At 48.5% G+C, this 20,652-nt stretch overlaps 1 protein-coding gene across 1 annotated transcript in view; it reads right to left on the bottom strand.

The window, feature by feature from the left end:
* Window positions 1-7,254: 7,254 nt before the first annotated feature.
* LOC144782067 (uncharacterized) overlaps window positions 7,255-20,652 on the bottom strand; it is a 145,110-nt gene continuing 131,712 nt past the window's right edge. Inside the window, exon 3 of the mRNA XM_078661211.1 lies at window positions 7,255-8,135. Within this exon, the coding sequence (XP_078517337.1) occupies window positions 7,305-8,135 (831 nt within the window). The 3' untranslated portion in view covers window positions 7,255-7,304. The remainder of the gene's footprint in view (window positions 8,136-20,652) is intronic.

Here is a 20,652-nt window from a genome sequence, read left to right on the forward strand (position 1 = left end):
GATGATTTGCCATCAGACAAATCTGGTGGTCCTGAACCCAGGACCCGAGACGCAGAGCCTCTCTGCAGAGACACTGCGACCCCACTCCTCCCTGCTTGTTGATATACCACATCGCGGTCGTGTTGTCCGTCAGGACCTGAACCGACCGACCGCGAAGGGAAGGGAAGAAGGCCTTGAGTGCCAGACGTATTGCCCGTAATTCCAGAAGGTTGATGTGAAGCAACCTTTCCTCTGGAGACCAAAGACCCTTGACCTCCAGGTCCCCCAGATGAGCACCCCACCCGAGAGTGGATGCATCCGTAATTACTGTGGCCACCGATGGAGGAAGATGAAAAGGCTTTCCCTGCGACAGATTGCCTTCCACGCTCCACCAAGTCAGATCCGCTGCAGTTTCTCTGGAGATCCTCACAGACTCCCTGAGATCTCCGTTGTGCTGATACCACTGGAGTGCCCTCATATGCCAGCGTGCATGGTTGACCAATAGAATGCAAGAAGCCAACAGACCGAGCAGGCGAAGAACCTTCAGGATTGGAACGACCGCTCCATTGCAGAACAAAGGAATCATTTCCTGAATGTCGCAAATCCTTTGAGGTGGAGGGAATGCACGACAAACAGTAGTGTCCAGTACCGCACCTATGAACAGGTTGCGCTGGGAGGGCACCAGGTGAGAGTTGGGTACATTTATCGAAAAACCCAACCTGTGCAACAACTGAGTTGTCTCTTGCAGATGATGGAGCACCTTCTCCGGCGACTCCGCTTTGATCAACCAGTCTTCCAGATACGGGAACACATGTATCCCCGACCTCCTGAGATGTGCTGCCACCACCGCCATCACCTTGGTGAAGACTCGAGGCGCAGTAGTAAGACCAAACGGAAGGACCCCAAACTGGTAGTGTTGCGACCCAACCGTAAAACGGAGATACTTTCTGTGCGACTTCAAGATGGGAATATGAAAATACGCATCCTGCAAGTCGATTGACACCATTCAATCTTCTTCCAGCAGCGCTTGAAGAACCTGTGCAAGAGTGAGCATCTTGAACTTTTCCTGTTTCAGGTAAAGGTTCAAGATCCTGAGATCCAGAATTGGCCGAAGCCTGCCATCCTTTTTGGGGATCAGGAAATACCGGGAGTAGCATCCCTGACCCCTCTCCTGCTCTGGAACCACGTCTATCGCACCTTTTCGAAACAATGCCAGGACTTCTTCCTGCAGGAGAAGCAGGTGGTCCTCCGAACAATAACCCTGGCAAGGAGGATAATTTGGGGGAAATTCCCGAAAGGGAAGAGCATACCCATTCTCCACAAGATTGAGAACCCAAAGATCCGATGTTATTAATTCCCAATCTTGTAGAAAATGGGTAAGCCGGCCCCCCACTGGGCCCACATGATCCAGAATGGTGGATCTAGGGCTGCTTTGCTGCTGTGGCTGGGGGCTGGGATGGGGAAGAGGAGGAAGAGGAGGAAGCATTACGGCCCGAGCTCGGGCCCTTTGTTTGCCTCTATAAGCTCTGTATAAAGTGTTTTGCTGCTGCTGTGGCTGCTGTTGGGTTGACTTATAGTTTCGAAAAGAAGATCTGCCAAATCCTCTTGAACGTCTTACAAAAGTGCCCCTGGTCTGAAGGCCCAACGACTTTGCTGTTGCTCTGCTATCTTTAAAGCGTTCCAAAGCAGTGTCTGCCTTCTTCCCAAACAATCCAGACCCGTCAAAAGGAAGATCCATCAATGCAGCCTGGACATCAGTGGAAAACTCACTAGATTTAAGCCATGCGGCTCTCCTTGTCGCAACTGAAGAACCCATGATCCTCGCCACAGAATCAGCCGTGTCCAATCCACTTTGGATAACCTGCCTTGCTGCAGCTTGAGTATCAGAAATTACCTCCTGAAAGTCTTTCCTATCCTCCTCAGGTATTTTGGGCATCAATTGTTTCACAGTGTCCATAAGAGCGTGGATATAACGCCCCATCAAGCAGGTTGCATTTGTGGATTTTAAAGCCATACTGGCAGAGGAAAAGACCTTTTAGCAGCCTGATCCTGCTTTCTCGACTCCTTTTCCGCTGGGACCTGCGGAAACGCACCCGTAGATCTTTTGGAACAGGCAGCCTGCACCACCAAACTCTCCGGCAGAGGATGAGATGTTAAAAATTCCAGGTCTTCAGGAGCTGCTCTATACCTCCTAGCTACAGCTCTAGATACAGCAGGAGCTGAAACAGGATTTTTCCAAATTTCTAAAATTGGATCCTTTAAGGCATCATTAAAAGGTAGTAAAGGTTCAGTCACTGAAGAAGGAGAGTGAAGGACCTCTGTGAGCAGATTAGATTTAAATTCTGCAGATGGTAGAGTAATGTTCAATACATTTGCGGCTTTCTTTATCACCACATGATAAGGTGTCACATCCTTTGAGGGTTCATTAGAAACCGAAACAAGGTCCCATTCAGGTGACAGTTCAAGGCCACTAGCTACAGACAGGTCCTTAAAAGGGTCCTCAGAATCCTGTAGTTCGCCCTCCTCCAGATTCTCCTCTCGATATCTTTCCTCTTCCATTAATCTTTGGGCTTCACGCCTAGATCTCAGCTTCACATTCGAAGCTGTCGGATCCGCGATCGACTCAGACGGAGCCGGTGTCGAACTCGACGTCGGACGAGGGAGAGATTCACGACGCCGCTCAGGGTTCGGCATCAAAGTCGATGGAACTGGAGTCGAAGGAATCGGAGTCATCGATCTCGGCGTCGATGGCTTCGGAGTAGAAGGCCTCGCCGGAGTCGGATAATGCCAATGCGGCGTCGGAGCCGGCTTAAAAGGCATAAAGGGCGCAGGTGCATAGGAATGAGGAACACCCAGACCATATGCCATCGGACCCATGGGCCAGTAGGAGCCCCAGAGGGGTGCATAGCCCTTGAATAAATCCCGAACATCGCATTCAGGAAATGCGTGGGATCCTGACCTGGAGCCGGGAAGGCTGGGTATGAACCCCCAGGTTGCTCTTGAGGGCGTGGAGTCGAAACGACGTCGACTTCTTCGGGCTGGTGCACCGGAGTCGTACGACCTTCGGGCATCTGAGCTCCACCCTCACCAACCTCCTCCTCCTCACCTTCATCCTCCCGACCTGAAGGATGGGATGGGTCCGGAGATGGAACAGTCTTCTGCTTCGGTGAACTCGGTGAGTTCGCATGCAACGCCTCAACCTCCACATCGTGATCCTCCGAAGCCGAAGAAACTACCTTCTCGACCAGTTTCACTTGTGACTTCGGCTTGGAACCCGACTCCTTCCTCGATCGATGTCGGGATTCATGGGTTCTCTTTTTATGCTTCTTTCTAGAAGATCTTGAAGCATGGGCCGAGGACGAATCCGACCGCGACCTCGATCGAGATCTTGACTTCGATCGTCGAGTTCGCGATCTTGACGACTTCTTTTCTTTTCCTTCTTTAAACTTGGCAACTAGAAGTTTTGCTTCTCTCTCCCAGAGGGCCTTTGGTGTCATCTTCTTGCAGGACTGGCAGTCCTCGACGTCGTGGTCGGAGCTCAGACACCACAAACAGCATTCATGCAGATCTGTAATGGACATTATTTTGTTACATTCTCCGCAAGCTTTAAATCCGGTCTTCTTCGAGGTCATGTTGAAAATGAGAAGATAAAGAGACTAGAAATTTAGCAAGTAACAAAGTTACAGTAAAGGCTACAGACGATCCCAGAAAACCGTTAGCGTCAACGACGCGGAAAAAATGGAACTGATGTCATCACGCCGGCGTGGGCCTATTGTAGGCGTCGGTGACGTCAGCAGAGTCGCGAGCGATGCCGTGCCTCTGTGACGTCCGAGTCCACGTCGGCGCGAAGCTACAAAAAGAATTTCCGAATGTTGCTGACGCAGGGGGATATTCACAAGGTGAGGAATCCACACGGCAGATCTATCTATCAGAAGCTTACTTCTCGAGCATGAAATCATGGTTTCCAGATGGATCCCGGTTTCAGCAGAGTGTCTGGTGCTGAGCTCTGTCCGGGGTGCAGACATGCTTGCTTTTGGCTCGCCCGCTGCGCGTCCGGGCTGGTTTATGTAGTAGAGCGGAGTCCGATAGCCCGAGCGGTGTGGTATGACCAGAACGTCAACTGCTCAAGATGGCGGCCGTTGACGTCTCAGCCAGCCCCACCAAGCCCAACTCTCTCCACTCAATCGGCACAAGGGAAGACCGTGGTGGACCGGAGAGTGGAGTGCAAGAGAGAAAGAAGTCTGGATAAGAGGTACAAACTACCTGACAGTATGACAACAGTATTTAAAATATTAAAAGAGTAACAGTTGCTTGGTGCAAATTCACGACATGTGCAAAATAGTGTGTGGATTAAGGATTAGGCAAATAGAACTGTTCAGCAAACCTCAGTGAGTAACTCTGTTGGTTGGTTGGTTGGAAATCTGATGCCCAACAAATGAAGAAATAGAACTGGATGCTAAGTTCCTTATTCCGAGCGTCTCAGTAATTTTCCCTATAACTTCACTGTAGGAAGCTGGCTGTTTATGTGATATATCAATAATTGGTTATATCGCTTAAAGAATCCAGAGATTCCCCCAGAAGTGTACAAGGCTGTGGTAGTGGTTGAGCAGCCTTAGGCCTAACACAGAGGAGTGTAAGGCATTTGTTATGCACACAGTGATTAATAAATGACACGACTCAAAAAGGAGATCCACACCAATTTTTTAAAAATAAGCTTGAGAATGCCAACCAATGGATACTGAGGTTGATTAAAGATGCACTGTTTACAGGTAGGTGAAAGCGGTGTCGGGGGTCAGTCTCCAAGAGTTTAGGCAAAGACTGGAGGGGCCACAGGGCAGCACCAAACATACACCCTCAAAGGCAGAGAAGCAGCAGGGTGCAAAGTGCCAACACAGCGTTGGGCACCCAATGCAAGCTGGACAAAGAAAACCAACAGCTGCCCAGGTAAGTATTGATGCTTGGGGACACAGGGACACCATTGGTCGTCTCCCCTAGGCCTAGGGGCCTAGGGGCCTTGGGTGCAGGGATGGCCTTAGATGTCAGAAATGGCTTACCGGAGCAGGTTGCTATTAGAGAGGGGGGGGATGTTGTTGTGTAGAGGCTGCAGGAGTCGATGTGGAATCTGGCAGGGGTCAACCCAAGATGGACTCTTGCTCAGAATCACAGGGTGAACCTTTGCAAGACCAATGGGCCACTTGGACTTTGGCCGTGGCCGTCTGGTGTAGAGGTGGGTCCAGCGGCAGTTTCACAGTTCCTCAGGGCAGAGCTCTTGGGCTTTAAAGAGGACTTCTTCTAGACAGGTCTGACAGTCCACAGGGGTTTTTTGATGTGAATTGGAGCAGGCAGTCCTCCCAAGGTTTTGGAGGTCACTGAGCCTGCAGGACGAGTCGACTTACGTAGCAGGGGCGAAAGGCAGCAGACAGGCCGGCTGGTGCTTCTGCTTTCTTGCTGTTGCAGCTCTTCTGTGTCTAGGCTTTGTAAGTAACCAGGAATCTACACTTCAGGGTCTGCCACCTAAATTACTAGATTTAGGAGTGTTACATTGGAGTGATACGTAGGGACCAATGGGTCCCTTACCTGAGGTGTATACACCCTCTACTCTTCCACCCTCTTGTGGGAGGGGTAATAGTCCTAGCCCTGATTGGATAAGTACCACCCTCTTCAAGATGGTGGTCACTGAAAAATGTGCTTAATTTCTCCTCCAGCACCTGAGTGGTGGAGTTGGCGAAATGGGGCACAACTCCAATTCTCACTTAGATTTCCTGCCAGTTCTCCCACTAAAAGTGGGGATTTGAACCAGGGGCTGCCATCTGCTGCGTTACAAAAGCTCCAATGCCTTTGAAGTTTCCCTCTTGCGCACTGCGCCTGCCTGAAGTAGGAGATGTGACACCATCTGCCCAGGATGGGCTTGTGTTTCTGGCCTTAGAGATCAAAAGCTCTCACCCCATGTGTCCAGACACATATCTGGTGGTGACAGGCTGTCTAAAGCCAGTCAACAAACCACACCAGGGTTGGTAGGTTTTTAAGCGGTGCCTCCGAGGTGCCCTCTGAGTACATGTTCTAATATATCCAACACTGGTATCTTTGTGAGTTTATTAATCAGAGTTTGGTACGAACCACTCCTGGGTTCAGTAAAGCCATTATGGTGCTGTGGAACTCAAGTTTTCGAGTTTCCAGCCCACATATTCTCTATGGCATCTGTGGCATTTACAATATTAAGAATAGACTTAAATATTGCAGGGGCATATATGCTCATGCAGATATGCCCACTCAGATATAGTGCACCCTACCTTAGGGCTCGTAAGGCCTGCTAGATGGGTGACTTACCTATACCTTAGGCAGTGCTGCCTGACATGGCACACAGGCAGATGCCATGTAGACTTTGTTGTTTTTCTCTGTGCCAAGGCCTGCAGGCTGCAGTGGCAGTTGGTATGGTCTTGGTGAGGGGCCCCTAGGGGACCCTCTTCAGTCCCAATGCCCTAGGTATCAGGGGTACCATTTAATAGGAACTTACAGGGGGGTCTGAAGTTGTGCCAATCATGGTACAGTTTTACGGAAGGAGCTTTGGCAAAGGAGCTCTGGCACAGGGGTCCTGGTTGGCAGGGATCCTGTGCACTGTTTTCAGCATCCAAAATCTTCATATGAAAATAAACAGATTCGCAGTGTTCGTGCATATCTTAAACTTCTGATGGAACCAGTTACTGCTGTTACCAGCCCCATCGGAATTGAGAGGTCACTGGTAGTGAGGGCCTAAACACAGTCCTTTGATGACTTTCAAATGTTAGCAACAGTATACACGTTTACCAATAATGTTTCTTTATTAATTAAAAATATATAATTAATTTTATATGAAACTGGAAAGCTCATAGGGGACATTTTCTAGAGTTGCCAAGCAATAGAATTATAAAGTTGGAAAAGGATACTCACTTATAGTCGAAGTTCTGCATCTTAGAAATCTTCACTGAAGTCACAAATGTTAGAATGGTTCTTCATGGCCTGCTTTTTTCTGAGGTCCACACATGCAGCCGGGAATTATTTTAACATTCATGACTATCAATGCAGATCCTATGACGCAGAAGCCATTATTTCACTTAATTCCCAGACTTCGGAGAATCTGTTAAACAACCTTGTAAAAAATACAGAAACAGCATACCAGAGAATCATCATGAACATCTTGTTACACAAGCAAGACATCCATTTCTTTGCATATTGAATAATTATCAACCAAAAACTATGAAACCATATATCTACATATAATCTCTCTATATACTTCAACATGGAACATAAAACAGTTTTTATTTGGCAATGCTGTACAACATTGACAGCTAACTCCTCAGAAACGCAATTCGTTTTGCAACATTGCCAGCTCCAAATTTATTGTTCAGGTTACATATGAGCTGGCTATTTTCATTCTGTAAGTCTAGGTCATCCTGCCTGGACCAGATAGGATATCCATCAGGGCGCACACTATTTTTTAGGAAGTATTTTGTTGCCTTAAGTTCTCCACTGTTTTTCAGGAACGCCTGAGTGACAGTTGCTAAGCTTAACCCAAATTCATTCATGAGGCTCTGTAAAGACTTTGTGGCTTTATCAACCTCCGTTTGAGAAGGCAAAGGACTGCAAGGGGCTACATTTGCTTGAATAAGGTTCTCATCTATTTGAGAGTCTTCACCACATACAAACTGGTTCAGTCTTAAGGGCTGCCAGCATGGCAATGGTTCTTGGCTTCCACTGCACTGTGTATTCCTCATGAGATCCTCGTCAAGTTCTGATATTCTAGAATTTTCACTTGTTACAAAATGCCGCAATCCTTGTGTTTGCTCGCAAATCTGAAGTTCTGGGCTTCTTCTGCACTGTTCATTCTCCTTGGGACCATGATTCAAAGCATCACCTTCCAGTTCTGCTAATCTTGAATCTTCATATGTAACAAAATGTTTCATCCCTTGTGTTTGCTCACAAATATGATGTTCTGGGCTACTTCTGTGGTGTTCATTCTCCTTGGAACCCTCTTCCAATGCAGTCTCTCTGGAGCGCTCATCCAATACATGCTTTTGCAATCCAAAAATCTGCTCTGGAGATGGGTGTTCCATGCTCCGCTGGTGCACTTTAGTCTTCTCAGTGGTAAGATTGGCTAGGTCAGGGGTGTAATCTTCAGACTAGAAAAAAAAACATGCTTAGTTGCAAAACTTGCAGGTACAATTTCAATAATAATGAGAAATACAAAAAAAAGTTCCCTTCCCCTCTCTAACCACTACCTTGCTAACAAAAAACAACCTCATTTACTAAACTGGAAAAAAAGGATTATGTTACTTACTCTGTACGTATCTGTTCGTAGCTTGTAGTGCTGTAGGCGAACATGCGCTCCCTACTCCTGCCAGATAGTGTTGGGCTTGGAAGTTACAAGTTGTTTTTATTTTTTAAAGAACTCTTCCCTTAGTAGGGAATTTGCATGACACAAAATCCATTATTAAGATTGTTTTCTGCACAGCAGGTAAGTATAAGTGTATAGTGGGTAGAGCAAAGAATATGGTGACCATACCAATAGTGTATATGTACTTAAGATGACACAGACTGTGGGGAAGAAAGTGAGCCACTGTGAGTCTGATGGGCCTGGGAGGCTGCAAGTGCACCTGACTTCTGTGATGTTTCAGATTCGCATGCCTGAATCAGAAAAGCAAGCAGAAATCTCAAGGACATAAAATGGAATGCTGGCTCACCCCCTATGAAACGGGTTTTGTAGGCCTGCTTGAAACCGCAGTGGAATCCGCTATAAGTATTCAGGTCCAGGCAGTTGTGTTTGCCCTTTAAATAGGGCGTGACACTCATGCCTTGAACACGATTGTCACTGATATGCTTCGACATGAATGAACAGTTTTTAACTCTGAGTGGGCAAATCACTTTGCTGTAGCAGAAAGTAATGCAGGCTGAAATCCACTGCACAACGCCCTGCTCTGTCAGTACAGGCCTTGTCTAAGCAGCCACAAGAAACAAGGTCATAGTCGGTACATGACGGAGGCGCAAGTTCTAGTTAATGCTGCTAACTAGAACATGGAAATTTCAGTTTTTTGGTTTTAGTTCTGGATCTAATACTGGCTTCTATTTTTAAATTGGCGCTCCTACAAAAGTCTCTGAGACTCATGCAAGCCCAACCATCTAAATATATATATTCTTTTGACTCTTGATATCTCAAAAACTACTATACAGATTTACACCAAATCACAACAAGCATTTGCAATGCAATAGGTTTCGCATTAGGAAAGTTTGATGTTTTGGTATTTTAAATGATATTAATTTTTATTTATGTTTTTTAATAGTGAAAATATAGGAATTAATAGTTTTGTATTTTACAATGCCAATAGTTTAATTTTTTTAATGTGACACCTTTTGCAATTGTAATACAATATGTGTTGTTTGTATGTGACTTATATGTATTGATATTACAAATAACAATGGCTTCTAATGAAATGTATGAATTAATTTGTAAGGAATATGCTACTTACCAGTATGCATCTGTTCTTGGCATAGAGGGCTGCAGAGTGGTACATTTATGAATAGATCGCCATCTGGTGTTGGGCTCGGATGATTGCACTTGTTTTTCTTCTGGAGAAGTCTTTGTCGTCATAGGTGACTCCTCCTCTTGGTGTCAGTGCGCATGGGCATCGGCTCCATCCTTAGATTGTTTTGCCATAGTAGGGTTAGATGGAGTAGTGTAGTATAATACATAAAGATATGCCCATGTAAGTGTATCTAAATAAGATAATGTTGGGACAGACACAGGTTTCCGGGGAGGCAGGGAGGGCATGTACCACTCTGCAGCCCTCTATGCCAAGAACAGATGCATACTGGTAAGTAGCATATTCCGTTCGAGGCATATGGGCTGCAGATGGTACATTTATGAATAGATTGTACAGCAGTTACCTCCCTAGCGGTGGTCACCAGTGTCTGTCGCAACTGTTTGAAATAGAGTTTTTAATACAGCTTGGCCCACTCTGGCTTGTTGTGCAGCCTGTACATCAACACAGTAGTGCTTTGTGAATGTATGTGGTGTAGACCAAGTTGCTGCTCTACATATGTCATCTAGGGGAATGTTCCCTAAGAATGCCATAGATGCTCCTAGTTTTCGTGTAGAATGAGCTCTAGGAGGAACAGTTAATGTTCTCTTTGCTTTAATGTAACATATTTGTATACATCTTACAATCCATCTAGCGATGCCTGCTTTAGAGATAGGATTGCCCTTATGTGTTGGGGAAAATGCTACAAATAGTTGTTTAGTTTTCCTGAAGTTTTGTGTTCTTTCTATGTAGTACAAAATGGCTCTTTTGACATCTAGTGTATGTAGAGCCCTTTCTGCTACCGTCTGTGGCTTTGGAAAGAAGACTGGTAGTTCCACTGGCTGGTTGATGTGAAATGCTGAAATTACTTTAGGCAAGAACTTTGGGTTTGTTCTAAGAACCACTTTATTCTGGTGTAACTGTAGGAATGGTTCTTGTATTGTCAATGCCTGTAATTCACTTACTCTCCTGAGTGAGGTAATGGCTATAAGGAAAGCCACCTTCCATGTAAGGAATTGTATTTCGCACCTATGCATAGGTTCGAAAGGTGGCCCCATTAGTCTGGTGAGTACTACGTTGAGGTTCCAGACTGGGGAAGGTGGTAATCTTGGTGGAATGACTCTTTTAAGGCCTTCCATGAAGGCTTTTATCGCTGGTACTCTGAACAATGATATGTGTTGCCTGTTTTGTAGGTACGCTGCTATAGCTGCTAGGTGTACCCTGATAGATGTGTACGCTAGATTACATTGCTGCAAGTGTAATAAGTAGCAAATAATCTCCTTTGTTGATACGTCCAGAGGGTTGATATTGTTATTAGTACAGTGTATAGCAAACCTCTTCCACTTAGCTGCATAGCATGCTCTGGTGGTGGGACGTCTCGCTTGTTTAATTATCTCCATGCAATTTGGGGGTAGATCTAAGTACCCAAATTCTAGGATTTCAGGAGCCAGATCGCTAGGTTCAATTGTGTGGGATCTGGATGCATTATTTCTCCATGGTTCTGTGTAAGGTGCATGGGTAGAATTTGTAGCTTTTGATGTGGCACTTGTGAGAGTTGCAGGAGCGTGGTGAACCACGGTTGTCTTGCCCACGTGGGTGCTACTAGTATCATGGTCATTGACTGTTGTTGTAGTTTTCTGACCACTAATGGGATTAGTGGGAGAGGGGGAAAAGCGTATGCAAATTTGTTGGACCAATTTATCCATAACGCATTGCCCTGCGACAGGTGGTGCGGGTACCTGGACGCGAAGCTTTGGCATTTTGCGTTCTGATGAGTGGCAAAGAGGTCTATCTCTGGCTGTCCCCATCTTTGGAAGAATGGCTGCAGTATTTGTTGGTGCAGTTCCCATTCGTGTATTTGTTCCGACTGTCTGCTTAAGATGTCTGCTATCTGGTTTTGGACTCCTGGTAGGTGTTCGGCTAACAGATAGATGTTTTGAGGAATGGCCCATCTCCAGATTTCCTGTGCTAGTCTGGATAGTTGGAGAGAGTGCGTCCCCCCCTGTTTTTGAATATAATACATTGCTGTCATGTTGTCTGTTCTGATCAGGACTGCTTTGTTGGTAACATGTATTTGGAAGGCTTTCAATGCTAGAAACACTGCTAGTAGTTCTAGGTAATTGATGTGCAGTCGTTTTTCCTGCACACTCCACCTTCCTTGTACTGTGTATTTCTCCATATGTGCTCCCCATCCTGTGAGCGATGCGTCCGCTGTTATTGTCACCTGTGGAATTGGTTCTAGGAACGACCGCCCCTTGGCAATGTTTGTTGTGTTCCACCACTTCAGAGAGCGGTGTGTGCGGTCATCTACCAACACCAGATCTGTAATCTGTCCTTGAGCCTGATTCCACTGTGTCGCTAAGCATTCTTGTAGCGGACGCATTTGTAGTTTGGCATATGTTATTAGCAGTATGCAGGATGACATCATCCCTAATAGCTGCATGAACACTCTTGCTGGTAGTGAGTGTTGTGGCTGGAATCTTTGAATGATTGTAAGCATAGTTTGGATTCTGACTGGATTGGGGTATACTTTGGCTTTTTCTGTGTCTATAGTAGCCCCCAGATATTGTTGAACCTTGCTTGGTTGTAGGTGTGACTTTGTGTAGTTCACTGTGAACCCTAGCTGGTGTAGTAGCTGAATTGTCTTTTGTGTGTTTTGAAGACATTCCTCTTGTGACTTGGCTTTTATTAGCCAGTCGTCCAAGTATGGGAAGACATGAATTTGTTGTCTTCTTAGGTGAGCTGCCACTACTGCCAGGCATTTTGTGAACACCCTTGGTGCCGTTGTGACACCAAACGGAAGGACTTTGAACTGATAATGTTGTCCTTCTACCACAAACCTGAGGTATTTCCTGTGGGCTTTGTGAATCGGGATATGAAAGTAAGCGTCTTTTAGATCCAGTGTAGAAAGAAAGTCCCCTTTCTTCAGTAAAGGAAGTACTTGTTGGAGCGTGACCATGTGGAAATGTTCCGAATTTATGTATGCGTTGAGAGGTCTCAGGTCCAGTATTGGCCTTAGAGACCCGTCCTTTTTGGGAATTAGGAAGTATAGTGAGTATACTCCTGTTCCTTGTTGGTGCTGTGGAACCTTCTCTATGGCATGCTTTTCTAGTAGGGATAGTACTTCTTGTTTTAACAGTGTCAGGTGATCTTGTTTCATTGGACGCTGTTTGGGGGGGATGCTTGGTGGGGTAGATGTGAGTTCCAGGCAATAACCATGTTGGATAATTTGTCTCACCCACCTGTCTGATGTGATGTTTTCCCAGACAGGTAGGAACTGTGATAGGCGTCCCCCGACCGGTGTTATATGGTCTGGGGGGAGCTGTATGAAGTCACTGCTTTGGGGTTGGAGAGTTGCGGTTGTTGTTGTTTCCGCGACCTCTACCCTTGTTGTTGTTACCTCTGTAACTCCCTCTAGAATTACCTCTGGGTGATGTAGGTGTAAAAGAGGTTTGTTGCTGGCTTGTACCTGTATTTTTGGATCCTCCTCTATAGGTGGACCTACGAAAGGAACCTCTTTGTGTCGGCTGTTGCAATGCTCCCATTGATTTAGCCGTTTCCGTTTCCGTATCCGTATCCTTTTTCATCTTTTCTAAGGCCTCATCTGTCCCTGTGCCGAAAAGTGTTTTCCCATCAAAAGGTTGGTTCAGTAACGATGTTTGTACCTCTTGTTTGAACCCTGATACCCTGAGCCATGCATGTCTCCTTAACATGATGCTTGTGTTTGTAGATCTTGCTGCAGTGTCTGCCGCGTCTAGGGCGCACTTTATGGAAGTGTTAGTAATTAACTTCCCTTCTTGTATGAGTTGATCTGCCCTCTTTTGATGTTCTTTCGGGAGATGTGTGATGAGTTTTTCTAATTCATCATAATGCGCTCTGTCATACCTTGCAAGTAGTGCTTGCGTATTAGCTATGCGCCAGCTGTTTGCCGCTTGAGATGCTACTCTCTTGCCAGAGGCATCTATTAGCTTAGACTCTTTGTCAGGAGGTGGAGCTTCTCCTGTAGATAAAGAGTTTGCTCTCTTACGAGCGTTTGTGACCACTAGTGAGTCTAGAGGAATTTGCCCTTTAATGTATATTGGGTCTTTTGGAGCTGCCCTATATTTCTTATCGATTCTTGGGTTCAGTACCCTAGCCCTCACTGGGTCTTTGAATATCTCTGATGTATGACTGAGAAGGCCCTTAAGCATTGGTAGTGTTCCTGATGTTCTTTGTGCAGTAGGTAGTGTTTCTAATAAGAAATCCTCTATTTGAGGTTCTGCATGTAGTTCTACCTTGTGATATGTTGCTGCTCTATTAATGAGTTGCGCAAAACCAGTATTATCATCAGGAGGTGAAGGTTTTGAAGGATACATTTCAGGGTCGTTATCGTTATCTGACCCTACATTGTACTCTTCCCATGGGTCTGCCTCCTCTGGGATTGTGTCTTCATCATCCCCAGGATGTTCCCCCTCCCCTGTGTCACTCTCTACATCTGTTGTAGGTGTAGATGGTCGTGTGGGAGGAATATTTGGTCTATTGTGAGGAAGAGGAGAAGATGGTGTGTGTCTAGGTTTTGGAGAAGGGGGAGGAGTTGTATTTGTCCCCATTGTTCTCTTCTTCGGATGAGTTTTGTCGTCCGAATGTTCATTCTTCCTCTTTTTAGGTAGTTCTGTGACTACCTTGCCAGTTTTTGGATCAATAAACAGAGTCTTTTGTTTAGGATCGGTCTTGTATTCCTGTGTCGGTACCACAGTTTTCGGTTCCGAAAGGTGTTTTTTCTTCTGACTGTCCATTTGTATTTTCGGCACCGAGATTTTATTCGGATACGATGTCCTCGGTATCGAAGATGTCCCCGGTGTCGAGGGTGTTTGACGTCGAAACGTGTTTCGGTGTCGACATGGACTGCTTCGACTTCGAGCTTTCCTTGACTTGGAGCTTCGGTGTCGATGTGGTCCGTTTATCGGAACCACCATGATGGGAGACCGAGTGTTTCGGTTTCGTTGCCGGGCTCGAAGGCGGGGCGTCGGAAACTTTTTTCGGTTGTCTGACCGGGCTCGAGGGCGGGGTCGACACCGTGCGGGGTCTGTTCTTTGGTAAAGGGACGTCGTCACTCACGGTTTGTTGGACGTCGATTTCCTCGACGTCGGACTCGTCCACTTCCGACCCCGCCTCGTCGGCCTCTTCTTCCTCCTCTTCTGGGTGCAGGTCCTCGAACAGCTCCGGGATTGCTTGTGACTGCATTCTCGATACCTCGTGTCTTCGGGCTCGACGGTTTCTAATCGTCGACTTTGAAGAGAACGCTGCACAGGCCTCACAGTCCCTGGATTCGTGTTCAGGGGACAAGCAGAGGTTGCACACCTCGTGTAGGTCCTTGTGTGGGAACTTAGCACCACACGTTGGACATTTTTTGAATTGAGTCCTTTCCATGGACCCCGGGCTGGACTACTTCGAGTTTCTCGTAGTCGTCGTCCTTCGAAACGCGTCGGTATGGAAGTGAAGTCGCGTTCGATAACAATACCGTCGAATTGGAAAGGGTTACGCGCCGAATATAACCTTCTTTATCGAAGTCGGTCCGGAGCGCTTCGATCCTCATCCGAACCCGATGGCGGAAAAAAACAATCTAAGGATGGAGCCGATGCCTATGCGCACTGACACCAAGAGGAGGAGTCATCTATGACGACAAAGACTTCTCCAGAAGAAAAACAAGTGCAATCATCCGAGCCCAACACCAGATGGCGATCTATTCATAAATGTACCATCTGCAGCCCATATGCCTCGAATATAAAAGTTATTGTAATGTATAATGGTAATTGGTAAAACTTTTGCAAATAACTTGATGGACTTGTATTTGGAGGGTGGAGTTTGATTGTGGTTTTGTTTTTTTGAGTGTTTGATGGTGGATTTGGAGGGTGTAGTTGGTGTTGGAGGGTGGATTTGGAGGGTGGAGTGCTGAGTGTTGCTGTGGTGGTGCTGAGTAGTTTTGTGGTGGTTCTGGGTTGTGCTGTGGTGGTGCTGACTGATGCTGTGTGGTGCTTAGTGGTGCTGTGGTGGTGCTGAGTGATACTGTGGTGGTTCTGAGTGATAATGTGGTGGTGGTGAGTGGTGCTGCTGGGTGGTGTTGATTGAATATGTGGTGGTTGTGCGTGGTGCTGTGGTGGTCCTGAGTGATGCTGTGGTGGTGCTGTGGTGGTTTTGAGTGAAGCTGTGGTGATTTTGAGTGGTGTTGTGGTGGCCCTGAGTGGTGCTGTGGTGGTGCTTAGTGGTGCTGTGGTGGTGCTGTGTGATACTGTGGTGGTTCTGAGTGATAATGTGGTGGTGGTTCTGAGTGGTGCTGCTGGGTGGTGTTGATTGAATATGTGGTGGTTGTGCGTGGTGCTGTGGTGGTCCTGAGTGATGCTGTGGTGGTGCTGTGGTAGTTTTGAGTGAAGCTGTGGTGATTTTGAGTGGTGCTGTGGTGGCCCTGAGTGGTGCTGTGGTGGCCCTGAGTGGTGCTGTGGTGGCCCTGAGTGGTGCTGTGGTGGCCCTGAGTGGTGCTGTGGTGGCCCTGAGTGGTGCTGTGGTGGCCCTGAGTGGTGCTGTGGTGGTTTAGAGTGGTGCTGTGGTGGTTTAGAGTGGTGCTGTGGTGGTTTAGAGTGGTGCTGTGGTGGTTTAGAGTGGTGCTGTGGTGGTTTAGAGTGGTGCTGTGGTGGTTTAGAGTGGTGGTTTAGAGTGGTGCTGGTGCTGTGGTGGTTTAGAGTGGTGCTGGGGCTGTGGTGGTTTAGAGTGGTGCTGGTGCTGTGGTGGTTTAGAGTGGTGCTGGTGCTGTGGTGGTTTAGAGTGGTGCTGGTGCTGTGGTGGTTTAGAGTGGTGCCGGTGCTGTGGTGGTTTAGAGTGGTGCTGTGGTGGTTTAGAGTGGTGCTGTGGTGGTTTAGAGTGGTGCTGTGGTGGTTTAGAGTGGTGCTGTGGTGGTTTAGAGTGGTGCTGTGGTGGTTTAGAGTGATGCAGTGGTGGTGTTGTGGTGGTTCTGGGTGGTGTTGAGTGATGCTGGGGTGGTTGCGCAGAGTGACGCTGGGGTGGTTGCGCAGAGTGACGCTGGGGTGGTTGCGCAGAGTGACGCTGGGGTGGTTGCGCAGAGTGACGCTGGGGTGGTTGCGCAGAGTGACGCTGGGGTGGTTGCGCAGAGTGACGCTGGGGTGGTTGCGCAGAGTGACGCTGGGGGGGTTGCGCAGAGTGACGCTGGGGGGGTTGCGCAGAGTGACGCTGGGGGGGTTGCGCAGAGTGACGCTGGGGGGGTTGCGCAGAGTGACGCTGGGGGGGTTGCGCAGAGTGACGCTGGGGTTGCGCAGAGTGACGCTGGGGTTGCGCCGAGTGACGCTGGGGTTGCGCCGAGTGACGCTGGGGTTGCGCCGAGTGACGCTGGGGTTGCGCCGAGTGACGCTGGGGTTGCGCCGAGTGACGCTGGGGTTGCGCCGAGTGACGCTGGGGTTGCGCCGAGTGACGCTGGGGTTGCGCCGAGTGACGCTGGGGTTGCGCCGAGTGACGCTGGGGTTGCGCCGAGTGACGCAGGGGTTGCGCCGAGTGACGCAGGGGTTGCGCCGAGTGACGCGGGGGTTGCGCCGAGTGACGCGGGGGTTGCGCCGAGTGACGCGGGGGTTGCGGCGAGTGACGCGGGGGTTGCGCCGAGTGACGCGGGGGTTGCGGCGAGTGACGCGGGGGTTGCGGCGAGTGACGCGGGGGTTGCGGCGAGTGACGCGGGGGTTGCGGCGAGTGACGCGGGGGTTGCGGCGAGTGACGCGGGGGTTGCGGCGAGTGACGCGGGGGTTGCGGCGAGTGACGCGGGGGTTGCGGCGAGTGACGCGGGGGTTGCGGCGAGTGACGCGGGGGTTGCGGCGAGTGACGCGGGGGTTGCGGCGAGTGACGCGGGGGTTGCGGCGAGTGACGCGGGGGTTGCGGCGAGTGACGCGGGGGTTGCGGCGAGTGACGCGGGGGTTGCGCCGAGTGACGCGGGGGTTGCGGCGAGTGACGCGGGGGTTGCGCCGAGTGACGCGGGGGTTGCGCCGAGTGACGCGGGGGTTGCGCCGAGTGACGCGGGGGTTGCGCCGAGTGACGCGGGGGTTGCGCCGAGTGACGCGGGGGTTGCGCCGAGTGACGCGGGGGTTGCGCCGAGTGACGCGGGGGTTGCGCCGAGTGACGCGGGGGTTGCGCCGAGTGACGCGGGGGTTGCGCCGAGTGACGCAGGGGTTGCGCCGAGTGACGCAGGGGTTGCGCCGAGTGACGCAGGGGTTGCGCCGAGTGATGCAGGGGTTGCGCCGAGTGATGCAGGGGTTGCGCTGAGTGATGCTGGGGTTGCGCTGAGTGATGCTGGGGTTGCGCTGAGTGATGCTGGGTTTGCGCTGAGTGATACTGGGGTTGCAAGGGGGAAAAAAACAGTCTAACAGAGGGTAGAAGGTTACAAAAAGCGAGTCTAAAAGAGGGCAGAAGGGCAGAAAAACAAGGGAAAAAACGAGTCTAATAGGGGCAGAAAGGCACAAAAAACGAGTCTAACAGGGGCAGAAGGGCACAAAAACGGGTCTAACAGAGGGCAGAAAAACAAGGGAAACAAGCATTGGAAATGCAATAGGTCTCGCATCATTAGAGTTAGTGCTTTTAGAATTGTTTATGGTTTTTTTTTGAAAATCTTTAGCATTTTTGTTTCCTGTAGCCAATGCTAAAGAATTACAAATAAAAAAAGCCATAAACATTTCTAAAAGCTCTAACTCAAATGCTGCGAGACCTATTGCACTGTCGGCTGGGTTTTTTTGATGGTGCTGTGCTGGGAGAGAGAGTGGGGAGGGGTTGGAGAAGGGAGGGGGCGAGACCTTCCCTGCATCCCATGGGGGATGCAGGGAAGCTAATTTCTGTTTGCTGAACTGTGTTGTCACGGGGAGCGCTTGGAGGGAGGATCAGAAGGCAGGATAGAGGGAACTGATTGGGTTTAGACTGAGGCAAAAAAGCGGGAGGGGGAGCGGTGGGCAGTAATTTAGGCAGCTAAAGAAGAGATAGCGAGGGGTCTGGTTAAAGGGTGAATGGGGGGGCGAGGCCATCTAAATGAAGGAATTTTTTCCAGATAAGGAGAACAGGGTGGGTGATGACTATAATCCAGTAGGCGGTCCCTCACATCGGATCTGTGCGTTACGGGGTTGGCACCATTCCGACAATACACAGACTAATTTAATGTTACAAACATAAGGAGAATACAGTTTAAGAAATGCACATAGCAGCCAAGGTTTTGGTTTGCTAAGTGTGACATTTTCAGTGGGGTGAGTGACATGTTAGCCGCTGTGAGTGCCGCTGTCCGGCGGCAGGGGTTGGGTAGTGGGTAGTGAAGTGGGTTTGTGAAGCGCTCTGACACCTTCGGGTAAAGTCTGCGCTATATAAACAAGTTGTGAGGAGCCTGGAAATAATTAAAAAAGTTCTGTCGCACGGCCTGAAAGATGGGAGGGAGGTGATGCGGGAGAGACATATAGAGACACCAAGACATAGAGAGAATGAGCGGCAGACACAAATAGAAAGAATATGAGAAAGGGTCAGAGAGGGGTGAGCTGCAGTGGTGTCAGGCGGCAATAGGTCCATTGCATCTGTGTGCCATAGATATAAAAAAAGAGGCATTATCTTCACCAAGCTAACATACTGTGATTGCTGAAAAGAAGCATAAACAACCAGATGACAAGGCTGGAATGTTTAGTACTAATGCTTTACAAATCTGCTTAAAGCCACGGCTTTAGGAAAGCCTATTTACTTCCATGTTTTATAGAGCACGCCGGGCAGCCGGTCTCTGGGGCAGACAGACCTGGATTTACATACGTGGAAACATACGGGAACTTCGATCCCGAATTTGCTAGCGGAGAGGAAGCAATTTTATTGGGTCGTGCCAAATATGGAGAATGAAATTCACCGGAGCTATAACTGCCGGCCGAACCTGGGGACTGCAGAGCACGGTATTCTTAGTTCACGTGTTCATGTTTTTGGAAAAATAACGCATCTATTTGAATTTTGGAGCCGGGAGATGCGCAAGTTGAAAGAAGTGGTTTCCCATGAGGTTACACATTTTCTGAGCGCTGTGCAGCAAAACATAATTTTAAATGTTTTTGTTTAAAGCTTGTATTTCCTGGCGAGACAGATCAGTGTTGCCCCTCATTTAAGTGGCCTGTTGCTAACTGTGGAAAGGTTTTCAAAACCAGCATGCGCAACACTCCTCAGTGCGAGGTCAGTGTGTATCCCAGATGGGAGGTTTAAAAAACAAGCAGAAACACGAGAGACGGCCTGTGGCCGTCAAAGTGAAGTGGACACGGCGGGAGGGGGCGGAGCGGGGAGAGCGGCATGTGGGTGTGAAGAAGCCGGGGCCTTTGAAGTGAAGCTAAGCTTCACTTCAAAAGGTGTCGGAGGAATGCGGCTGAGGGAACAGACGGCGATTGCGGCTGAGGGAACTGATGTGCACGCGCTTTTAAGCTCAATGCACATGCGCATTGAGCTTAAAAGTCACGGGCACTGCAAGGAATCGCCACGATTCCTTGCAACTTGGTTAAAGACTGTTTAAGCCGCAATAGGCTCGCAAGCTCGATGCGCATGCGCATCGACAGGCGAGACCTAAAAACGAGTCTAATAGGGGCAGAAAGGCACAAAAAGCGAGTCTAACAGAGGGCAGAAGGGCAGACAAGGAGAACTGGAGAGTTTTTGTTTTTAAAAAAATGGAGAGTTTAAGGGGAAATAGGGTTTTGAGGGAAGAGAAAAGGTGCAGGACACAGGAGGATGTTATAGAAAGTGCTTTAAGTTGTGTGGAAAGATAGGGCCAGATTGGAAGGAAACATATGAGGAACAAATCACTGACAGGAGAAACAAATGGTAGGAAAAGAGTAGTGGGGAAGATGTGTTGTGGCTGCCTGCGGTCCATATGGCGTCGCTGGTCTTTCCTGTGAAGCTTTGTGACAACGACTTGTTAATTTATGTTAGTAGGAGCGCCCGAGGCCGTGATTACATTTGTAGGAACGTTTGGCGTTTGGTGGAGGTTTATTGCAAGTGAGGGAAGTGTGCTGCATATGCCTGCAGGAACTGTAAAGGAGCTGGGTTGCAAAAGGAAATTTTAAAGGCAGGATGCTTTGTATATGTATAAGCCTTATTGGTT

This window comes from Lissotriton helveticus, chromosome 9 (genome assembly GCF_964261635.1).
Source record: "Lissotriton helveticus chromosome 9, aLisHel1.1, whole genome shotgun sequence".
Lineage (NCBI taxonomy): Eukaryota > Metazoa > Chordata > Amphibia > Caudata > Salamandridae > Lissotriton > Lissotriton helveticus.